Source organism: Taurulus bubalis, assembly GCF_910589615.1.
Source record: "Taurulus bubalis genome assembly, chromosome: 17".
NCBI classification, from domain to species: Eukaryota; Metazoa; Chordata; class Actinopteri; order Perciformes; family Cottidae; genus Taurulus; species Taurulus bubalis.
Window position 1 is genome coordinate 8,144,509 of NC_136605.1, and position 20,723 is coordinate 8,165,231.

General features: G+C 42.9%; 1 protein-coding gene across 1 annotated transcript; it reads left to right on the plus strand.

The window, feature by feature from the left end:
• Window positions 1–4,121: 4,121 nt before the first annotated feature.
• LOC306750377 (uncharacterized protein) lies at window positions 4,122–14,926 on the plus strand (the record flags this gene model as incomplete). The annotated part of the gene is made up of 21 exons (XM_079233792.1): window positions 4,122–4,265; window positions 4,662–4,836; window positions 5,270–5,497; window positions 5,606–5,725; window positions 5,840–5,973; window positions 6,092–6,136; window positions 6,273–6,312; window positions 6,520–6,639; window positions 8,058–8,285; window positions 8,394–8,513; window positions 8,626–8,759; window positions 8,849–8,893; window positions 9,024–9,063; window positions 11,347–11,469; window positions 11,564–11,700; window positions 12,784–12,852; window positions 13,006–13,139; window positions 13,597–13,714; window positions 13,914–13,985; window positions 14,477–14,620; window positions 14,780–14,926. The coding sequence occupies 21 exons, from the start codon at window positions 4,122–4,124 to the stop codon at window positions 14,864–14,866; spliced, it is 2,457 nt and encodes an 818-aa protein (XP_079089918.1). The 3' UTR covers window positions 14,867–14,926.
• Window positions 14,927–20,723: the final 5,797 nt, after the last annotated feature.

Here is a 20,723-nt window from a genome sequence, read left to right on the forward strand (position 1 = left end):
CCTTTAGTGGGGAGTTTAGGTGGGCCAGCAAGTGGCAGAACTCTCATAAACTACACTCACCTAAAGGATTAGTAGGAACACCTGTTCAATTTCTCATTAATGCAATTATCTAATCAACCAATCACGTGGCAGTTGCTTCAATGCATTTAGGGGTGTGGTCCTGGTCAAGACAATCTCCTGAACTCCAAACTGAATGTCAGAATGGGAAAGAAAGGTGATTTAAGCAATTTTGAGCGTGGCATGGTTGTTGGTGCCAGACGGGCTGGTCTGAGTATTTCACAATCTGCTCAGTTACTGGGATTTTCACGCACAACCATTTCTCGGGTTTACAAAGAATGGTGTGAAAAGGGAAAAACATCCAGTATGCGGCAGTCCTGTGGGCGAAAATGCTTTGTTGATGCTAGAGGTCAGAGGAGAATGGGCCGACTGATTCAAGCTGATAGAAGAGCAACTTTGAATGAAATAACCACTCGTTACAACCGAGGTATGCAGCAAAGCATTTGTGAAGCCACAACACGCACAACCTTGAGGCGGATGGGCTACAACAGCAGAAGACCCCACCGGGTACCACTCATCTCCACTACAAATAGGAAAAAGAGGCTACAATTTGCAAGAGCTCACCAAAATTGGACAGTTGAAGACTGGAAAAATGTTGCCTGGTCTGATGAGTCTCGATTTCTGTTGAGACATTCAGATGGTAGAGTCAGAATTTGGCGTAAACAGAATGAGAACATGGATCCATCATGCCTTGTTACCACTGTGCAGGCTGGTGGTGGTGGTGTAATGGTGTGGGGGATGTTTTCTTGGCACACTTTAGGCCCCTTAGTGCCAATTGGGCATCGTTTAAATGCCACGGCCTACCTGAGCATTGTTTCTGACCATGTCCATCCCTTTATGGCCACCATGTACCCATCCTCTGATGGCTACTTCCAGCAGGATAATGCACCATGTCACAAAGCTCCAATCATTTCTAATTGGTTTCTTGAACAGGACAATGAGTTCACTGTACTAAAATGGCCTCCACAGTCACCAGATCTCAACCTAATAGAGCATCTTTGGGATGTGGTGGAACGGGAGCTTCGTGCTCTGGATGTGCATCCCACAAATCTCCATCAACTGCAAGATGCTATCCTATCAATATGGGCCAACATTTCTAAAGAATGCTTTCAGCACCGTGTTGAATCAATGCCATGTAGAATTAAGGCAGTTCTGAAGGCGAAAGGGGGTTAAACACAGTATTAGTATGGTGTTCCTAATAATCCTTTAGGCGAGTGTATACTAATACTATTATTTACAACCCCAACATATTATTTCCAAAGAAAGCGCCACGTAAAGGTCAGTGAAAAGCAGTGAAATGCCAGTCCATGGCCTAATCTCAATCTCCACCTTTACGAACTCACGGACTTTCAGGTGCGCTCCCGCAAAGTCCTTGAGGGTTTAGGGGTGTCCCATTGTCATATCGTCGAGTGCTTGAGGGCTCTCTGGCAGACATTTTGAGCCCTTTATGATCACTTTCTACCTAAGGGCACTACCCACAGTTCATAGTGACGAATATGTCCAAAAACCTGGGAGGTGGTGTGAGGAATGATGTCCGGTGTCCAAAAAGAGTTAAACTAATAATTATTTAATTAAAGAAAGATGACAGAACAGCTTATACAATCCCGACCGGGGCACCTCGATCCCCAACGAGCTCCAGACTCGCAGGACTATCTAGTCACATTGGGAATTCAAAGAGACCGTCCTCTTGCGTGTGTTGTTAGTTACAGCCACATTCACTGAGCTTAAGGCCACTCATTGGTTAGTTCTACACGCCCCTAAACACCCCTCCGTGGTTCCTGAGGCTGCGGTCGAATAGTCAAATAATTTCCTCCTAACGTCTAACCCTGAGCACTTTTCCTTAACCTCTGTGGAAAACGTCACGGGGTTAAGGAAAAATGGGAAGGAGACTTCATGAGGAGTTAGGAGAAGACAACCGCGGTGTTTGGCAAATCCGACTCCACTTTCACTAAGCGACGTAGTTATGACGCGACGGCAGGCGCATGTTAGTGACGTCGGTCTGTCTACAACGGTGAAACTACAATGTTCCCAAAGATGGACTACAAAAAGCGCAGCTAAGATACTTCGTCCGTCTTCTTACAGTGTTGTGTCATAACGACATAAACAACCTGGTTCATGGTATTACTTTATTTACAAGGTTGGAATAGAAATGAACGAAGGAATATGAAAATGAAACCAACGTATTTTTCACAGAGTACAAAGCTACTAAACTGTCTCTTTGTTCAGTTTCAAACATGCGGAATTAAATACGTTATCACACTAACGATGTGTGTCATACATGTGTGTCTCATATCCCTTTATGTTGTTTTACATGCAGATTATAATCTGATCATAAAGATATGCAGGCAACAGTTTATGAAACACCACACAACTTGTGTTGACTTGATATGTTGTATTGTAATGTGACAAAATAGTTGATTAAAAAGATGATAATCAGAAACATGACTCAGACTGAAGAGCTCGTCCAGTTTAACTCTTTCATTAAAGCTTCTGGAGCTGAAGTCAAATAAAATAAAAGAATAAGGGCTGAAGCTGCAGTTCAACACCAGAGAGAGAATATCAAATACGTCAGTTTGATCACTTTACAGCAGTTTGATCACTTTACAGCAGTTTTCAGCAACGTAACGTTTGTAGTTTGCCAGCAGGTTTAACAGATTATTGAAGGTATTTCCAAGCTATAGCAACGGTTATTTACATGATCTGCGTTTCTCGGTCATGATCGTTTGTTCTCGTGAACGGCCGAATGATACGTCACTTTAAATGTTGCCACCGCAAGGAATTGTGGGTCGGCATTATCTCCTTTCCTTTCGTAAAGGAAGGTCCAGTGGTTCCTATGCTAAATGAGCTAAGTTAGTCGTTATGACAACACTGTAAGAAGACGGACGAAGTATCTAAACTGCGCTTTTTGTAGTCCATCTTCGGGAACATTGTAGTTTCACCGCTGTAGACAGACCAACGTCACAAACATGCGCCTGCCGTCGCGTCATAACTACGTCGCTAGTGAAAGTGGAGTCGGATTTGCCAAACACCGGGGTTGTCTTCTCCTAACTCCTCATGAATTCTCCTTCCCATCTTTCCTTAACCCTGTGACGTTTTCCACAGAGGAAAAGTGCTTAGGGTTAGACGTTAGGAGGAAATTATTTGACTATTCAAATTTGACGGATTAAAGATGGAACATAAAAACACATGAAATCAGAGGAATGCAAGCAGAAAATATATATAACCATATTTTTTTTACATTCATCAAACATATCGTTTTGACAAAGACGAGTAAATAGATCATTTAAAATTACTTCTCCTCTCGTGAGGAAGACTTTCAAATCAGTGAATAAAAAGTATAAAATAAATACACAATTGTACAACATATTTTTGTATGTAGTCACATTCATATTCACACCAGTTCAAGCCCTCACATTCTCTCACACTCAGCCATTTAGCAGCTGACGTCAGTAAATCCCTGAGGGTTCAGGGTTTGAGGGTTTAGGGTGTAGATTGGGCCCAACTCTCTCCCCTGATCCTCTGCAGCTGCGCCCAGCTCGACTCCCCCCCCCCCCCCCCCCATTGGTCTTACATCCATGTTACTTTCTGTCGCCGGCGACAGGCTCCGTACTAAAAGGATATGTATACAAAGAAACACACAACATAATAAATACAAGAGGATCCAGGAAGGAGCAGTCAATTTTGCCCCTACTGCCACTGACTGGAACTGCAATTTACCAACAGAAAATGTAATAATACTTTCACTTTCTAAACGTCACCGACGGAGAGGTATGGAGCTCCATAGAGAGGCGGCACTGAACCGGTTTGTCTGCTGTAGGTCGGAAACCATTTGGCGAAAAGAGGACATGAGGAAGATCGCAGAGACATCAGGGAAGTTGTTGCTGCTCATTTTTAGTTTCACTGTGTCCAAATTCCGTGGTGCAGGACATTTTACGCAAAGGGACCCACGTCACTTTATTTAGCGCCACAGTGTGTCTGTAAGCCGCAGAGCCTCTGGAGCAGCTGCGGTCTCTCTGGGCCTGCTGCTGTTTCTACATTCTGTTTGCAGAGGACTGGAGTGACCGATGGACCCGATGCACTGGCTGGAGAACGAGGAGCTCCTGCGGTTTCTCCACCGCTGTAAAACCGAGCTGTCCTGCATGGAGAACCCGCACACGTTCCTCAGCCAGCTGCGGGACTACGACCTGATCCCAGAGGACCGATACAAGGTGAGGGCAGTGAAGGGGCCACGAGACTACTAGGTAAGTGTTGTTATGGCAATAGTAAAATGTATGCACATTGATGCAGCCAGAGTCTTTGGGTGACTGAGACAACAAATGCATTCAGAAACTAAGTTATGTGTAATTAAATGGAATGACACATGGAAAAAGGTTGCTGAGGACTGAGGTAAAATGTTCTACTATGGTTATACTACATATACAATTTTCTTTATAAAAGATGAGGGACATTTTTAACATTGGTGTGTGTCGACCCCCACCCACTTCAGTAAGAGCAGTGCTGCCCAAGCTAATGAGTGATTCATGAAAAATCTATTTCAGCGTGTACATTAGGCTACTGTAGAATTATTGGACCCTCATTTTCTCCATGCTTTTGTGTGTTTGCAGAAGGTGAGTTGTATGAAGAGTAAAGACAACATGAGGAAAGGTCTCTATGACATTCTGGACTGTTTGGAAAGAGAACAATCCCTGAGGATCAAAGAGTTCTGGAGCTGCGTCTTCAAGGACACCATCCTGAACCAGTATCCCACCCTCAAGCTGCTGCGCAACAGCCTCCTGGACGGTCAGTCTGCTCACGGTGTTTATGCTCTTTTTTGTTCAAGGGGCCGTTATTCCGCCTCACTGCTCTATCAAGAGGAGCTTCTGAGTGGCTCTAGATTGGCATTTGTTGCACATGTTGCCTGCCAATAAGTAAACAGTTGTCAATTTATAATGCTTCCAAATCTCTTTATTTGGATATTTAATATGCAATGTTGTTAGGAATAGTTAAATAATTAAACAAATAAGTAGCGCTACACGATCAATAGAAGGTTCCAGATAGACCCCATCATCTGTATCGGTTAATTCGTATTAGCTGATCTGAGTTTCTTTAACAATGAATATGCAGAAGTCACAATATGGAGAGATAACAAGAGAAAAAGTGATCCATTACTTTGAGATATTTCTTGATATTATCCTCAACAGAAGATAATAACAACAAATAATTTAAATTGCAGGGTCTTTCCATTTTGACAAACAACCAGCAGAGACGGTGGAAACAGAGGAGTCAGACGAAGGGAAAAGGAAACGGCTTTCAGAAGGTGAGGAGGGAAAAGAGAAGCAGGAGAACTCGGTGAAGAAGAAGAGAAAACTGAGAAGTCACGGCGCGTGCGACGATGAGGAGGAGCAGGCCGGTCCATCGTCTCGTTTGACTCCCAGGCAAGAGTCCAAGAAAATATGCTTCTGTAAGTCACCCCCAACACATCCACTTATTTCTTACTTTTGTGACTCAATGAAAAGAAGTTTCTCACTTGGAACAAATAAGTCAAAGTATTTTTCTTCCTGTTTTGCAGCCTCTCCCCTGAAGAAGGGCGGGGAGAACTGCATTTGGAGCTGGCCCATCTATAAGCTCCAGCTGCCCGTGACCTGTGGAGAGCAGGAGGGGACACTGAACAGAGACCGACTGGCTAAAGGTATGTAACACTGAAGAATACATACTATAATCTTTGTTTTCTCTAAAAAGGAAAAACAAAAGAAAGAAGGTGATGATCAGCGGTTGCCATTAACACATCCTCTGAACGTTTCAGGGGAGAAGTGCATTGTGGTCGGGAAACAGTGGTTCACTCCCAGTGAATTTGAGAGCTTTGCGGGGAAGAAGAGTTCCAGAAACTGGAAGATGAGCATTCGCTGTTTCGACACGCCCCTGGGAAAGCTGATACAGGTTTGTTGAAGAGTGAATTTGGAATATACACATCGACAATGTTTACTTCAACATGTGCCATGTAGCACGCTTTTGTTGTGAACGCCATTCATTTTCTGTTTTGTTTCTTTCGCTGCAGGGTGGTCACTTGAAAGCAGTAAAGTACAAAAGAGGGTGTAAAAAGGTGAGAAGAAAAACTGGTGAAAATACATAAATAGATTAATTCTGACTTTGTGGTGCATCTTCTCGTTGTTAGTGATACTGATCAAAGCCATGTCCTTTCTTCTTGTTCTTGTTCTTGTTCTTGTTGTTCCTGCTAGGTCAAGAAATCACTGTTCCCATCTGGTCATGCATCCGCAGGTTTGTTGAATCCGTGCAAACCTCTGATTTTATTAAACTACAGAGTATTCTTGGTGGCTTATGAGAGAGAGCTGCAGCTATCGCAAGCTACGAAATGTACAGTTTCAACAAGATGCATTTGAGAACAAACAGGCAGAGTGAGCATCTTTACTGCTAATGTATGAGAAGCAGCAACAGCCTCCTCTTTTTTGTTTTTGTCTGACAAAGAAGAAGAAGAAGAAGAAGAAGAAGAAGAAGAAGAAGAAGAAGAAGAAGAAGAAGAAAGTGACCTGGACGAGGAAGACCGCTCTTCGTCAAGCAGCAAGGAAAGCTCCACAGCTGTCACAGGTGCTCGTCTCTCCAACGTGATATTCAGGGTTTTTAAATAGAATAGTGTTCTGTATACCAGTGGTGGGCCGTCAGGGCCTGCTAAGGCTTCACTGCTGGCCGAAACAGAATCACAAAGTTATAGCTATTTTATAATTGAATTGTTTTTCACAAATATACTACATGTATTATAATTATTTTCCCCTATCAGCTTATTTTCTCATTGCACAGCTCCTGTCTTCCTCTGTTGCTCTGCCTTCAGCCTGCAGCGCAATGCAGCTGGTTCTAAGGAGAGTTTTATCCAATCAGATTTGTTCCTCCTGTGTCTCTACATAAGCAAAGCAGTTTAAACAGGCCTTTGCAGATTAAAGTAGACGGAGAGTGGACGTTGTCGTTGATTGTCATGGACCTCAACGAATCAGATCTTTAGTTTGACAAGCTGGCTGTATTCTTTGACGTGCATCGCCTGCGAAATGGCGTAGACGTGTGATTGGTCAGTGGCCCAGCGTGACCATTAACATGCGCTGTGATTGGTCAGTGTGTCAACAGGGCGATGCTCAGTGGGAGATGGAATGGTTCAGGCGGCTGAAGCCAGAGAAGTTGTGACATGCTTAGTATTTTGTTTGTTTTGGTGCTCGGTGGCTAAAGGAGGAGGAGAAGCGGACTTGGTGGCGGATTTAAGGACAAAGCATGTTTGCGGTGATGACCCCGGTGTCGACTGCCGCTGTCAAGCCGATATGTTCTGCCCTAGAACGCGTGGAAGCGTGTTCCGGGGGCGCGGCGGGGAGGTGCGGCTGTCCTCACCGGCGTCCATGGCCACCTTTTGCTGGAATTGAAGCGCACCGATAAACTGTACAACTGGGTTGCTGAACTTTTTGCTTACAAGGAGAGGCAGATGGACTTTGTCTTTAAGTGAACATCATCTGGTAAGTGAACTGCTTTTTGTGTTGTGCATCTGCGTTGGCGTTGTGTTGATGTGTCTATGATGCTGTATTTGTTATGTTATAACTAAGTGTGGTTCTTGTTGATGCAGGGAAATCCCCGGTTGGCTGACGGGGTTGGGCTGGTCAGGTGGGTTAGTCAGGACTCACACTCGGCGAGGTTGTGCTTCCGACCGACAGGGGCTGTGTAATTGCGCGTTGCTCGGCGGGGGTGTCCGCTGATGGTTGAAGTGGCTTCGTGGGTCGGTCCACGCGCCCCGTGTGAGCTCTCCCCGAGCCCAGAATGGCGCTCAGAAATACAACACAAGAGCAACTGGTCAATAGACCCCATCATCTGTATCGATTAATCCGTATTAGTTCATCTGAGCCTTTAACAATGAATATGCAGAAGTCACAATACGGAGAGATAACAAGAGTAAAAGTGATCCATTACTTTAAGATATTTCTTGTTATTATCCTTAACAGAAGATAATAACACAAATGTAATTTAAATTGCAGGGTCTTTCCATTTTGACAAACAACCAGCAGAGACGGTGGAAACAGAGGAGTCAGACGAAGGGAAAAGGAAACAGCTTTCAGAAGGTGAGGAGGGAAAAGAGAAGCAGGAGAACTCGGTGAAGAAGAAGAGAAAACTGAGAAGTCACAGCGCGTGCGACGATGAGGAGGAGCAGGCCGGTCCATCGTCTCGTTTGACTCCCAGGAAAAAGTCCAGGAAAATATGCTTCTGTAAGTCACCCCCAACACATCCACTTATTTCTTACTTTTGTGTCTCAATGAAAAGAAGTTTCTCACTTGGAACAAATAAGTCAAAGTATTTTTCTTCCTGTTTTGCAGCCTCTCCCCTGAAGAAGGGCGGGGAGAACTGCATTTGGAGCTGGCCCATCTATAAGCTCCAGCTGCCCGTGACCTGTGGAGAGCAGGAGGGGACACTGAACAGAGACCGACTGGCTAAAGGTATGTAACACTGAAGAATACATACTATAATCTTTGTTTTCTCTAAAAAGGAAAAAAAGGAAAGAAGGTGATGATAAGCGGTTGACATTAACACATCCTCTGAACGTTTCAGGGGAGAAGTGCATTGTGGTCGGGAAACAGTGGTTCACTCCCAGTGAATTTGAGAGCTTTGCGGGGAAGAAGAGTTCCAGAAACTGGAAGATGAGCATTCGCTGTTTCGACACGCCCCTGGGAAAGCTGATACAGGTTTGTTGAATGTTTACTTCAACATGTGCCGTGTAGCACGCTTTTGTTGTGAACGCCATTCATTTTCTGTTTTGTTTCTTTCGCTGCAGGGTGGTCACTTGAAAGCAGTAAAGTACAAAAGACGGTGTAAAAAGGTGAGAAGAAAAACTGGTGAAAATACATAAATAGATACATTCTGACTTTGTGATGCATCTTCTCGTTGTTAGTGATACTGATCTGAGCCATGTCCTTTCGTCTTGTTCTTGTTCTTGTTCTTCCTGCTAGGTCAAGAAATCACTGTTCCCTTCTGGTCATGCAACCGCAGGTTTGTTGAATTCGTGCAAAAATCTGATATTATAAAACTACAGTATACATGAAGTGTTCGTGGTGGCTTATGAGAGAGAGCTGCAGCTATCGCAAGCTACGAAATGTACAGTGTCAACATGATGCATTTGAGAAAAAACAGGCAGAGTGAGCATCTTTACTGCTAATGTATGAGAAGCAGCAACAGCCTCCTCTTTTCTTTTTTTTTTTATCTGACTAAGAGGAAGATATATATATACATATATACACATTCTTTTTCTAACTTCGTTCAGTGTTTCACTATGGGAATCGTGACCAACTAAGGAAGCTCCAATGACATCACGTCTGTCAGTGACAGACCGGTCACAGTTATCACAGTCGACCACCCCTCTCAAATAATTCTCGTTTTCTTCCTGTGTCAATGCTTGAGAAGGTCCTGGAAAGGAGGCTCAGAGTGGCAGTATCCCCTAAGCAGGACCTGTGCCTGTCGGGAACTGACTGAGCTGGGTCCACCAGGAGTGGAGCCTTCAGTGGCTTATCACCTCCGCCCAGACCACCGTTCTCTCTCAGCTTCCTCAAACATTTCTTTGCCTAGTAAAACGGAGCGCCTCACCGCCTCCGTCTTGCAGAGAATGTACCACTATGCAGCACAGTCAGTGTGCTCGCTAAACGCGATGACTCTGCTGTCCGCGTACCAGGGAGAAATCCTGGAGGAGATGGGCAAACAGCTGGACTCAGGGGCACCTAACCCAGCCTGGTGAATGATCTCATCCTCCGCTCCTCACGCGGTGCAGTGCAAGGCTGCAGTCGTGTAATGGGCCGTGCGATCTCAGGTGAAAGGGCTCTATGGCTAAATCTCTCAGGCCTCAGTGATACGCAGAGAACAGAGTTAAAGGATGCGGCGCATGACCCAACCAGAGGTCTGTCCCACGGTGCAGTTTCTCCCCCCTCACGTTCAAAGGGAGGAGAATTGGGGACAGCAGGGAATGCTGTGTCATCAAGCACTTTTACCCAGTTCATTGAAAGAAATAAAGTTAGTATCTTCGTAACCAGGCCAAGAGCTAAGGGCGTGATATAAACCCCAAAACAAAAATAAAACCATGTCATGGCCCCATAACCCCTGCAGGGGGAGCTCACGCTAGTTTCAGTAGCCACGGCGATTCGTTAACATCCTGATACACGTTCAGGATGTTAACACACAAAGGGCTCTGTCGCTCGATTCGTCCGGGGAATTGGTTTACAACAATCGATCTTGTGGACGCTTATTTTCATGTTGCCATTTATCCAGCGCACCGGATGTTTCTCAGGTTTGCCTATCAGGGCAGAGCCTACGAGTACCAAGCCATCCCATTGGGGCTTGTCACGCTGTCGGAGGCGAGAATAGCGTTTTTTTGCAAGATTTAGTAGACAAGGGTAAGGCCTTTTCTTCTATTAAAGTTTATTTAGCAGCTATCTCAGCCTGTCATTTAGGCTTTGGAGAGAAGGCGGTGGGGCAGCATCTTTTAGTATGTTTTTCCTCATCAGAGGAGCAAAGGCTTAACACGTTATGTCCGGTGCGAGCACTGCATGTGTATGTGAGTAGATCGGCAGTTTTCAGGAAAGCAGATCAACTGTTCGTGTCCTGGGCCACTCCTCACAAAGGCAAGCCATTGTCCCGCCAGAGACTGTCCCACTGGATTGTAGAGGCCATATCTCTAGCCTATAGTTGTAGAGGTCTGCAGCCCCCCAAGGGTTTGAGGGCTCATTCCACAAGGAGTATGGCCACTTCATGGGCCCTGTTCAAGGGTGTTCCAGTGCAGGATATGTGCTGGAGTGAGCTGGTCTACGCCTCACACTTTTGTAAGGTTTTACAGGCACGATGTCTCAGGGCCGTCCTTAGCACATGCTGTGCTAGAGGCCAACGCGCCAGAGTCCCTGTGATAGTCATTACCGGGCTAAGCTATTTTGGCTTCGGGAATTTCATGTAATCCGGGAGCGGTCTATATCTCCCATAGTGAAACACCGAATGAAGTTAGAAAAGGAACTTTGGGTTACTTAACGTAACCCCCGTTCTTTGATAACAGAGTGAGGTGTTTCACCAACACACCCCTCCTTGCATCGACACAGAAAGAAATCGGTCTAGAATTATTTGAGAGGGGCGGTCGACTGTGATAATCTGAGGGGGCGACGTGGTGTCATTGGAGCTTCCTTAGTTGGTCACGCCGAGGCGATTCCCATAGCGAAACACCTCACCCTGTTATCAAAGAACGGGGGTTACGTTAAGTAACCCAAAGTTTCTCATACTTCCCTTGTGTGTCCATCACAGGCGAGCAAGTAAAGCAACCGACTGAGCCGCAGCCAGAAGTCGGCCGTGAGGGCAGCAGGAAGGTGTTCAGAGTCACATGCGGCGCTGCAGCGGGGAACTTACACAAGAAACGCTTTGTCTCAGGTAGCGATGTCTGTCTGTCTCTTTGTGCACGAAGAAGCTCAACACGTGTCATCGGATGTGTACCAACCGGCTCACGTTATGCTCCGACCACCAGGGACTTGTGGGAAGAGTATTCGTACGGAGACGAGCTGGATGACCCCGGTGGAGTTCCTGCTGGCGCAATGTCTGCCGAATGCCTCATGGAAGAAAGACATCGAGTGCGAAGGGGAACCACTCAGTGACCTCATCGAGGTGAACAGGATCGGGCCGGTTTTTAACTGTTTCTGTAATGCAATCCCAGAGAGGGAAAGTTGTAATCCCGAAGATTTCAGTCATGTTTGATATTTTGACAGCCAAGGTTACCGTGGTAACAGCAAGTGCAGTTCAATGCCACAGCAAAAGCTATTTGAGCAGCGGATGTGTCAGAAATACAACACAAGAGCAACTGGTCAATACAGCGCATTGTATTGATAATAAAACAATAAAACAACCATATAGAGCAGGAGTGTCCAAACTTGTTTCACCGAGGGCCACAAACAGAAAAATATACGACAGTCTGGGCCGCTCAGGTGAGGTATATCGCAAAATGAATCAAATGAGGTCAATTATGCTTTTATATCTATATATATATATATATATATATATATATATATATATATATATATATATATATATATATATATATATATATATATATAGAGATATATATATTCTTTTTTTAAATACATATATATATATATATATATATATTCTTTTTTTGTATATATACAAAAAAAGAATATTTTGTTCGGACGGCAAAAATACGATTGTTAAGCTAGCAGGCTGGCTGCTGTTTGCTTGACTTTCTCTCCATTATATTTTTAGAATTGGCTGCGGGCCAATAAAAAAGGGTCAGTAGTCTGGACACCTCTGATATAGAGAGACAATTTCAGAATGTAATTACATCAAAATGTATATTATAGATAAAAAGCAGACCGTAAATAATATCACAAATTGGGTTTAAGATTTCAACTTGAATGCAACTTTTGTCATTCAGTCAGTTACACACACTCAAGATCCAGTTCCCACATTCACTAAAGGTACTTCCCTGTCAGCCAGCATCACCTCTACAAGCGTTCCATGTGCAGGAGTGTCAGTCCCAGAAGTAAAGAGATGAAAGGTTGAAAGACAGAACAAAGAGATCTCAAAAAAGTCGAGTAAATCAACCCCATCTTGGATTTAAATCAGCCTAAACTGGTTGACAGAACGGGTCATATGAAAAGTGAGGTTAGCCGAGAAAAAAACTAAACCATGAAACAAAGAGGGAGACTAAAACTGTTGATCTGTCTGTTTCAGGCAAACATCTTGAGGATCCACTCGCTGCTGTGTAACTGCAGACTGTGCAAACCAGATGGCACAGAGCTGGTAAGCCCGTTTCCTCATCCATCGCACGTTCTGCATCAGCAACGCGCTGTTGACCGTAGGGATGTTAAATAGTCACCGCGTCATGAACCCGAAAGCTGTTTTCTCTCTCACGAACATGCAGTTAGGTAACCAGACTCCTGTATGTCTTTGCAGGAGAATCAGAAGAACGATGACGAGTGTTTCGTCTGTAGAAGGGAAGATGAAGACAATTTGGTGGTGTGTGATTACTGCCCTCACTCCTTCCACCAGAAATGTCACCTGCCCCATGTAGAAGACCTCATTTTAAGGTGAGATTTGATAAAAGGATATATATATATATATATATATATATATATATATATATAGATAGATAGATAGATAGATAGATATAATCTGTAGTTGTTTTTCTCTCCCGTGGGAGAGGGGTTGTTTTAGTGACGAGCCCACAGAAAATGACTTTGGTTACGGTGAAACAAAAATAAATAGTCAAAAGCCTGTTCAAGGTTGATAATGGTCAGACCTTCCATATGATTATATATTGTGTGTGTGTGTGCATGCATGTGTGTGGCTCAGTGGTTAGCATGCCCATCTTTCAATCAGAGGACCGGTGGTTCGATCCCCGGCTCCGCTAGTCCTTGTCTTTGAGTCCTTGAGCAAGACATTTAACCCCCAGATGCTCTGTGTATAGAGCAAAAATGTAAGTCACTTTGGATAAAAGCGTCAGCTAAATGTAGTGTGTGTGTGTGTGTGTGTGTGTGTGAGCAGGGACGATAGACTGTGGATGTGTACGTTCTGCATATTCAGGACCAATCAACCGTGTTTTTACCGGGAGGAGCTGGAAAGAGAAGCAGCCATGACGCTCCAAATATCCCAACGCATGCTGGTGAGTAAACTGTGAGCTCTGTTCGGCTCTGTTGTTCCTGTTTTTAGCCTCAGGTCTATTTCTGTGCATGTACAATGAGTGCAAAAAAAGAAAGGCCAGAGTCAGATTCCATGCGTGTGTAAACAGTGACTTCCAATAAAGCTGAATCTGTCCGTCTGTCACCCCGCCGTCACTCATCCCTCTTTCCTTGCATCAACAGCAATGCCAGTATCTCCTTCTGTTTCTGTGCACTGCTGACGAGGAACAAATATTCACTGAGAACCCATGCCATGTAAGTCTGTTTCCCTGTCGTTCCTGTGCACCGGGTAGCTGCCTCGCTATTCGTGACGAACAGTGGCAATTAATTCAATTAATTGCCGTTAAAGAGCGCTCAATCCTCTGGTGACTGGAGGACCCACGCCCGGGTCACGCTGCCGTCATGAGCAGAGCGGTATGTGTCGTGGGTCCTGTCGCTTTTGATTTTAGCGCCCATGTCAACAGGTTAGAGGGGCGCACACCGTTTGGCTCCGTCTCCTCCACAGATTTAAGATCCCGCCTATTTTTTTCCACTTGCAATTCACAGTGAAAGTGATCTATATAGTGACAGTATATTGACACATTACCAGCAACATTGCGACAGTTTTGATGTATATACCTGTAGGACATGTCACAGACATGCAAAAAGTTCATATTTATTTTTAACTTCCTGTTTTAAAATAAAAGCCCTCTAGCATCTTCCTGTGGAAAGAATCCTGTCATTCTTTTTTTGCTTGGCACCCTCAGCTGAACGACTACTCCAGCGTGATCAAGACTCCGATGTGGCTGGGTCACATCGCAGACCAACTCCAGAAGCAGCTCTACCAGACCGTTGGAGAGTTTGTGACTGACGTCCAGCTCATTTTCTCCAACTGCGCTTTATACAACCGGGTAAGAAGCAGTGTTAGTAAAAAACTTTAGATAACATGCAAGGTGAGGAGTTTTCATTATTTGTTCACATGTGGTACTAATCAACAGTTAAACATCAAAAGGTAAGATGCATTTTTCTGAACATTTTATAGTGACATGGTCTGTTATGTTTTTTTGCAGGACAATGCTGAATTCCTCACCATGGGCAACAGACTGAAGGAGTTATTTGACAGAGAATTTAAGAGCGCGTTCAACATCAATGAATAGGCTGGTGACGGATTAACAGTGTTCTGTTATCAAACTCAGTCGCGGTTAGGGAAAGGTTAAGAATATGTAAATATGCCTGTGGTATATGTCTTTTTGACATAACCCTTTAATAAGTGGCTGAACTATCCCAAAAGAAATGATTCCTAAACCAAAGGCGTAGGTTTGCATAGGGTCCATAGGGACGAGTCAGGACCAAATTTGGAAAAGACACAATTGTCCCCACCAATACGAAAAAATAAGTTTGCACAATATATTTGAAAACTCATTCGTATTATTATCTATACTATGTTCGTCGCCCAGAAGAGAGAAAAAATACATTTCCATGTTTTACAATGCGCCTGCGAGACAAGATGCAGTCATTTAACTGGCTGAAGTGGCGAGTCAGAAACACTACGTGAATCGTGACTTGCAGAAAGAGTTGTAGTGCAGGATGAGGAAGCAGAAGCTGCACCATCAGGGCTTCAGGTGAGGTCTTCATGGCATTTTGTTAAGAATGACCATGCATTAGCAATGACATTGAAGGACATTTGGGGAATCGGACCGTATGTCAGTGTTTTGCACCCTTAAAACGAACTGTCCACAAACACGTCCTTCTTCGGTTTGCAACTTTTATTAAAACAAATCCAGTTAAACACAAGCACACGTTTTTGTCTTCAGCGTGCATTTAGTTTGTTAATTGGGTAATGCTGTGGGCACCTGGTGTACTTAAAGGAGTAGGCGGGTACAGGACCGGGATGCACCTGGGTAGGCCTATGGTTTTTTTTAGCAGCCAGCCAGGTCAGCACGGGAGAGGCAGCATGGGCGTTTTGTTTGTTTGATTATTTTAAGTTACAATAAATAGCAATAAAACCAGACTCCCGCATTGGACCCTGCATTATTTTGGCTGCGTCAATAACATAACCTACGGTGCATCAGTGGCTTTTGATATTGGTTTATTTTCTTTAATTTATATTTATTACTTTGGTTTACGGGACAAATGGCCACTACAGGCGGGGAGAACTGCATTTGGAGCAGTCTTCCTACTCCTCTCTTAAAGACACAGCGCTCTCTTCTACAGGGTCAATACAATACTGTCTTTCCTTCACAGTCAGTATATGTACAGGTAATCAATGTTCTCAAACACTGGAATAACAACATATGAATGAACTTAAACACACATTTAAAGTAAATTATTAGAAATGGACACAGTCGTATTAAATCAGTAAGACATATGAAATAACATATTTCAGGGCGCTACACCAGCACTTTTGGATTGTAAATTATGTGATGTTGAATAAAAAGACAACGTTGTTCCATAAAACCTGAACCTATTACCTAAATATTCTAAATTGCTTTCAAAATAAATACATATACTACTCATATAAGGTCTACATTTATTCATTCAGGCATTATTTTGAAATGCAATCAGGAAACTCAGAAATCCAGTGCAGATGTAGTGCAGGTTGAGGAAGCAGCAGCTGGACCATCAGGGCTTCAGGTGAGGTCTTACATTGATTCTGTGTTGAGGTGTATTATCATGGCTGACAGTGTAAACATTGTCTACCTGTTTTAAGCAAATTATTATTATGTTAAAACATGCATGTGCAGACTAGGCTAAGTTTTCTTTGCTTTTAGGAAACAGTCAAATTGAGCCACAGTTAAGGAAGTCAGTGTATCAGTGTCCTGGACATGGGGAGTGAACCATACCAGCCTGATCCCAAACTCAGCCACGTACAGCAACTTCAGCACAAGAAGTTACGGTTGCTCTGGACAAGATTCATCTTAAAGATGCAGGCCAACAGTACATCTCTGTGAATGATAGACGGAGGTATCTTTTTGGTGTATTTAAATAAGACATCAAAAGAAAAGAAAATACAAGTAGCTAATTATTGCAAAAAGGAGGAAATCACTTTATTTATAGCCTATTGCTGCAGAATAGATTTATATATTTATACTGTTATTATGTAACAGTTCCAAGTTACTCAAATGTGAAAGTTTGCCTGTTCAACATATAATATAATAATATCAGCTAAGTTTTTTTTTTATATGGGGGCGGGGGGGGGGGGGGGGGGGGGGGGCTACCAATGCTAAGACCAAACCTGCGCCCTTGATGTGAACACATTTTCCCCTGGAGCTTATGTGACTGTCTGGAGGCCTCCAAATCACAAGAAAGCAATACTGGAATAAAATCTTTACTGAGTCAAAGTAACACCATGTGTCCAAAAAAAATGTGGGGGCGGTTGCAGAACCTGTCCAAGGGGCTCAAACTGATTCGATTTAATTGATTTGTCAATTATCCTGTTATTGTGTTCACCCTTTTATGTTGTAGGCCTCCAACTATAAGTGATATTATCAGATTAACTTGGGTCCGGTCTCACAAAGGATAGTTAGCATGGGCGGCATTAGACACAATGGCTAAGAAGACTTTTTTAAAGGCCCAGAAGTCCTGTTTAACGGTAAAAAAAGAAGAAGATATTGACAAAAAACACACAAACACATCCTCACATTCAAACATTAAATGTGTTTCCAAACAGTGTCCCTTGTCTTCTCTAACCTGCCTGCTGTTCCCAGGTGGGAGAAGGACCCGGCCTACTGTGACTCAGTGAAACAGAGGGCTCCTTACAGCCAGGGCACCAGACTGGTGGATCTCATAGACATGGCTGTGCTGGACTTCCTCACGGGTCAGTCTCTACGTTTTTAACTTGAGCCGGCATTCAGTCAGTTTGCTCTCAGGCAGTGTAACTATAACCATTTTGTTACTGTACAGTTTTGGAGAAAATTTAATTCAAAGTCAGCTTAAATTTCATAATGATATTCACAGTTTCACAATATCACAATATTTAAACAGCTATAGAAACAGATCCATAGACTTGTACATAAATATTCCACTGCAGGCTTGTTCAGGGGGACCTCTGCTCTGCCCATGTGCATGACCTCAAAATATTACTGTACAGTTTTGGAGAAAAGTGAATTCAAAGTCTGCTTGAATTTCATAATGATATTCACAATTTCACAATATTCAAACAGCTATAAAAACAGATCCATAGACTTGTATATACAAATTCCACTGCAGTCTTGTTCAGGATGACCTCTGCTATGTCCATGTACATGGCCTCCAAATATTACTGTACAGTTTTTGAGAAAATTTAATTCAAAGCCTGCTTGAATTTCATAATGATATTCATAATTCCCCAATATTCAAACAGCTATAGAAACTGATCCTTAGATTGTATATTGAAATTCCACTGCAGTACTGTTCAGGGGGACCTCTGCTATGCCCATTAAGACGTCGTATAATATTACGTAGACATTATCGAATTGATCGTCGAAATTGAGAATCAACACTTAATGGAAGCGTTTGTCTTTTTAGTCATTTTGTATAAAGATACATTAATATTAATAGTTATATTGTTAGGGTAGGGCCCAAGCGCAGACACAGACGTCAAGGTAGGGTGACGAAATGGACTTTATTTACTAAACACAGGTGATTTGGGTATAGCAGGAGTTGAATGCATGTTGAGCGGTGAAGTGACGGGGCGGCTGGGCAGGAATGCAGGCATGGAATCCTGGGCACAGGGAACAGGAGTTAGTAACAGTCAAAAACAATGTAAAGCATAAGAGTAGTCTAAATCATTGCAAGGACTAAAAGAGGGCCAGAGTCAACATACTCATTGAAATGGTGAAATGATCTGGCAACTGGAGAGATGGAAGCCAGGTGTAATTAACAGGAAGGATTTGATGAGATGACAGGTGCTGAAGATGATGTGCAGGTGTGGAGATGAGCCCAGGTGCTGTAAGCCACGCCCACGGCACGCACAAACACACACGTAACAGAGACCAACAGGAGACATGAGACACATGGAAAAACCCCAAAAGGACCGGACTATATCTAAAAAGAGCCCCAAAACCACAAGAAACAATGTTTGTTGATTTATTTGCACAAAATGTATTTCCAATAAAAATTTTTGATCAGTTCTAGTTTTGTTTTGTTTATCTGCAGGCAGTCGGCATGAAACCACCTGTTGCAAGCATCACACTGAATCTGAAAAAGAAAAAATGAAACAATTGAATTTGAGAATTTCATTAAAACATGAATTCACCCCAAACGCAAATAGCATCTATTTGCAATTTTTCATTTTCTAAACAAATATTTAATTTTATTGTCATGTTCATCGCTTGTAAAATGTTATTTTGATTGACTGACAATCAACTATAGCACAGGTACTATTTTAATTTTACAGCTGCCATGGTAGAAATGCAAATAAAATAGCAAGGCAGAGTACATGGACATATCCGAGTGGTTCGGATGGACAATAAAGTCTATTTGTCTAATGTTTTTTTTATTTTTTTAATACACACATTCCTCGAATTTTTTAACAAAATAAACCATTTTGTTTGCATTTCCAAGATTAAAACAAGGGGTGTCCCAATGGCGGAGGGGTGAACCGCGATTATTTATATGGCTCTGGATGGTGACTTTTGTTACATAACGTTCCAATTCTCTCTCTACCCCCTCATTTCCTGTCCACTGTCAATTAAATCTTCAAAATGCCAAAACTAAAACTTAGGTCCACAAATCAAATTAATTAAAACAACACATTACCCATTCAGTGACTGGAGGCCTCGGAGTGGGTGGCTTTTTTGCCGAACACATGGCACACTGTGTTTCGATGTCAAAAACTAATGAAAAGAATTATAGAAATGTTACATCTTTTGTAGTACAATATCACAATACAAATTAATATGAAGAAAAGCTGTCACACACCTAATGCGCGGAGTAATTCAAGTGCCATGTTTTGTCGTTCCTCAACAATGTTGTCCAATTGTGTCCCAAAGGCCATGCACATGGACATAGCAGAGGTCCCTCTGAACAAGACTGCAGTAGAATTTCAATATACAAATCTAAGGATCTGTTTCTCTAGCTGTTTGAATATTGTGAAATTTCGAATATCATTATGGAATTTAAGCAGACTTTGAATTCACCTTTCTCCAAAACTGTACAGTAATATCTAAAGGCCATGCACATGGACATAGCAGAGGTCCCTCTGAACAAGACTGTAGTGGAATATCGATATACAAACCTTCGGATCTGATTTTATAGCTGTTTGAATATTGTGATTTTGTGAAACTGTGAATGTCATTATGAAATTCAAGCTGACTTTGAATTAAATTTTCTCAAAAACTGTACAGTAATATTTTGAGGATATGCACATCGGCATAGCAGAGATCCCCCTGAACAAGCCTGCAGTGGAATATTTATGTACAAGTCTATGGATCTGTTTTTATAGCTGTTTGAATATTGCGATATTGTGAAATTGTGAATATTATTATGAAATTCAAGCAGACTTTGAATTCAATTTTCTCCAAAACTGTACAGTAATATTTTAAAGGCCATGCACTTGGGCATAGCAGAGGTCCCCCTGAACAAGCCTGCAGTGGAATATTTATGTACAAGTCTATGGAACTGATTTTATAGCTGTTTGAATATTGGGGAATTATGAATATCATTATGACATTTAAGCTGACTTTGAATTCAATTTTCTCAAAAACTGTACAGTAATATTTTGAGGCCATGTACATGGACATAGCATAGGTCATCCTGAACAAGCCTGCAGTGGAATATTTATATCCAAGTCTATGGAACTGTTTTTATAGCTGTTTGAATATTGTGACATTGAGCTGGCCCTTGTACCGTAACACCTTGAATAGAGGTGCATTTAGAATTGCAACTGCGGCTCACTCGGCGGATGTGGGCTCACTTGACCGCAGTAGGAAGGATCAGTGCATTTTCCCCCTGCTGCCACTGACTGGAACTGCAATTTACCAACAGAAATGAATATGACTTTCACTTTCTAAACGTCACCGACGGAGAGGCGGC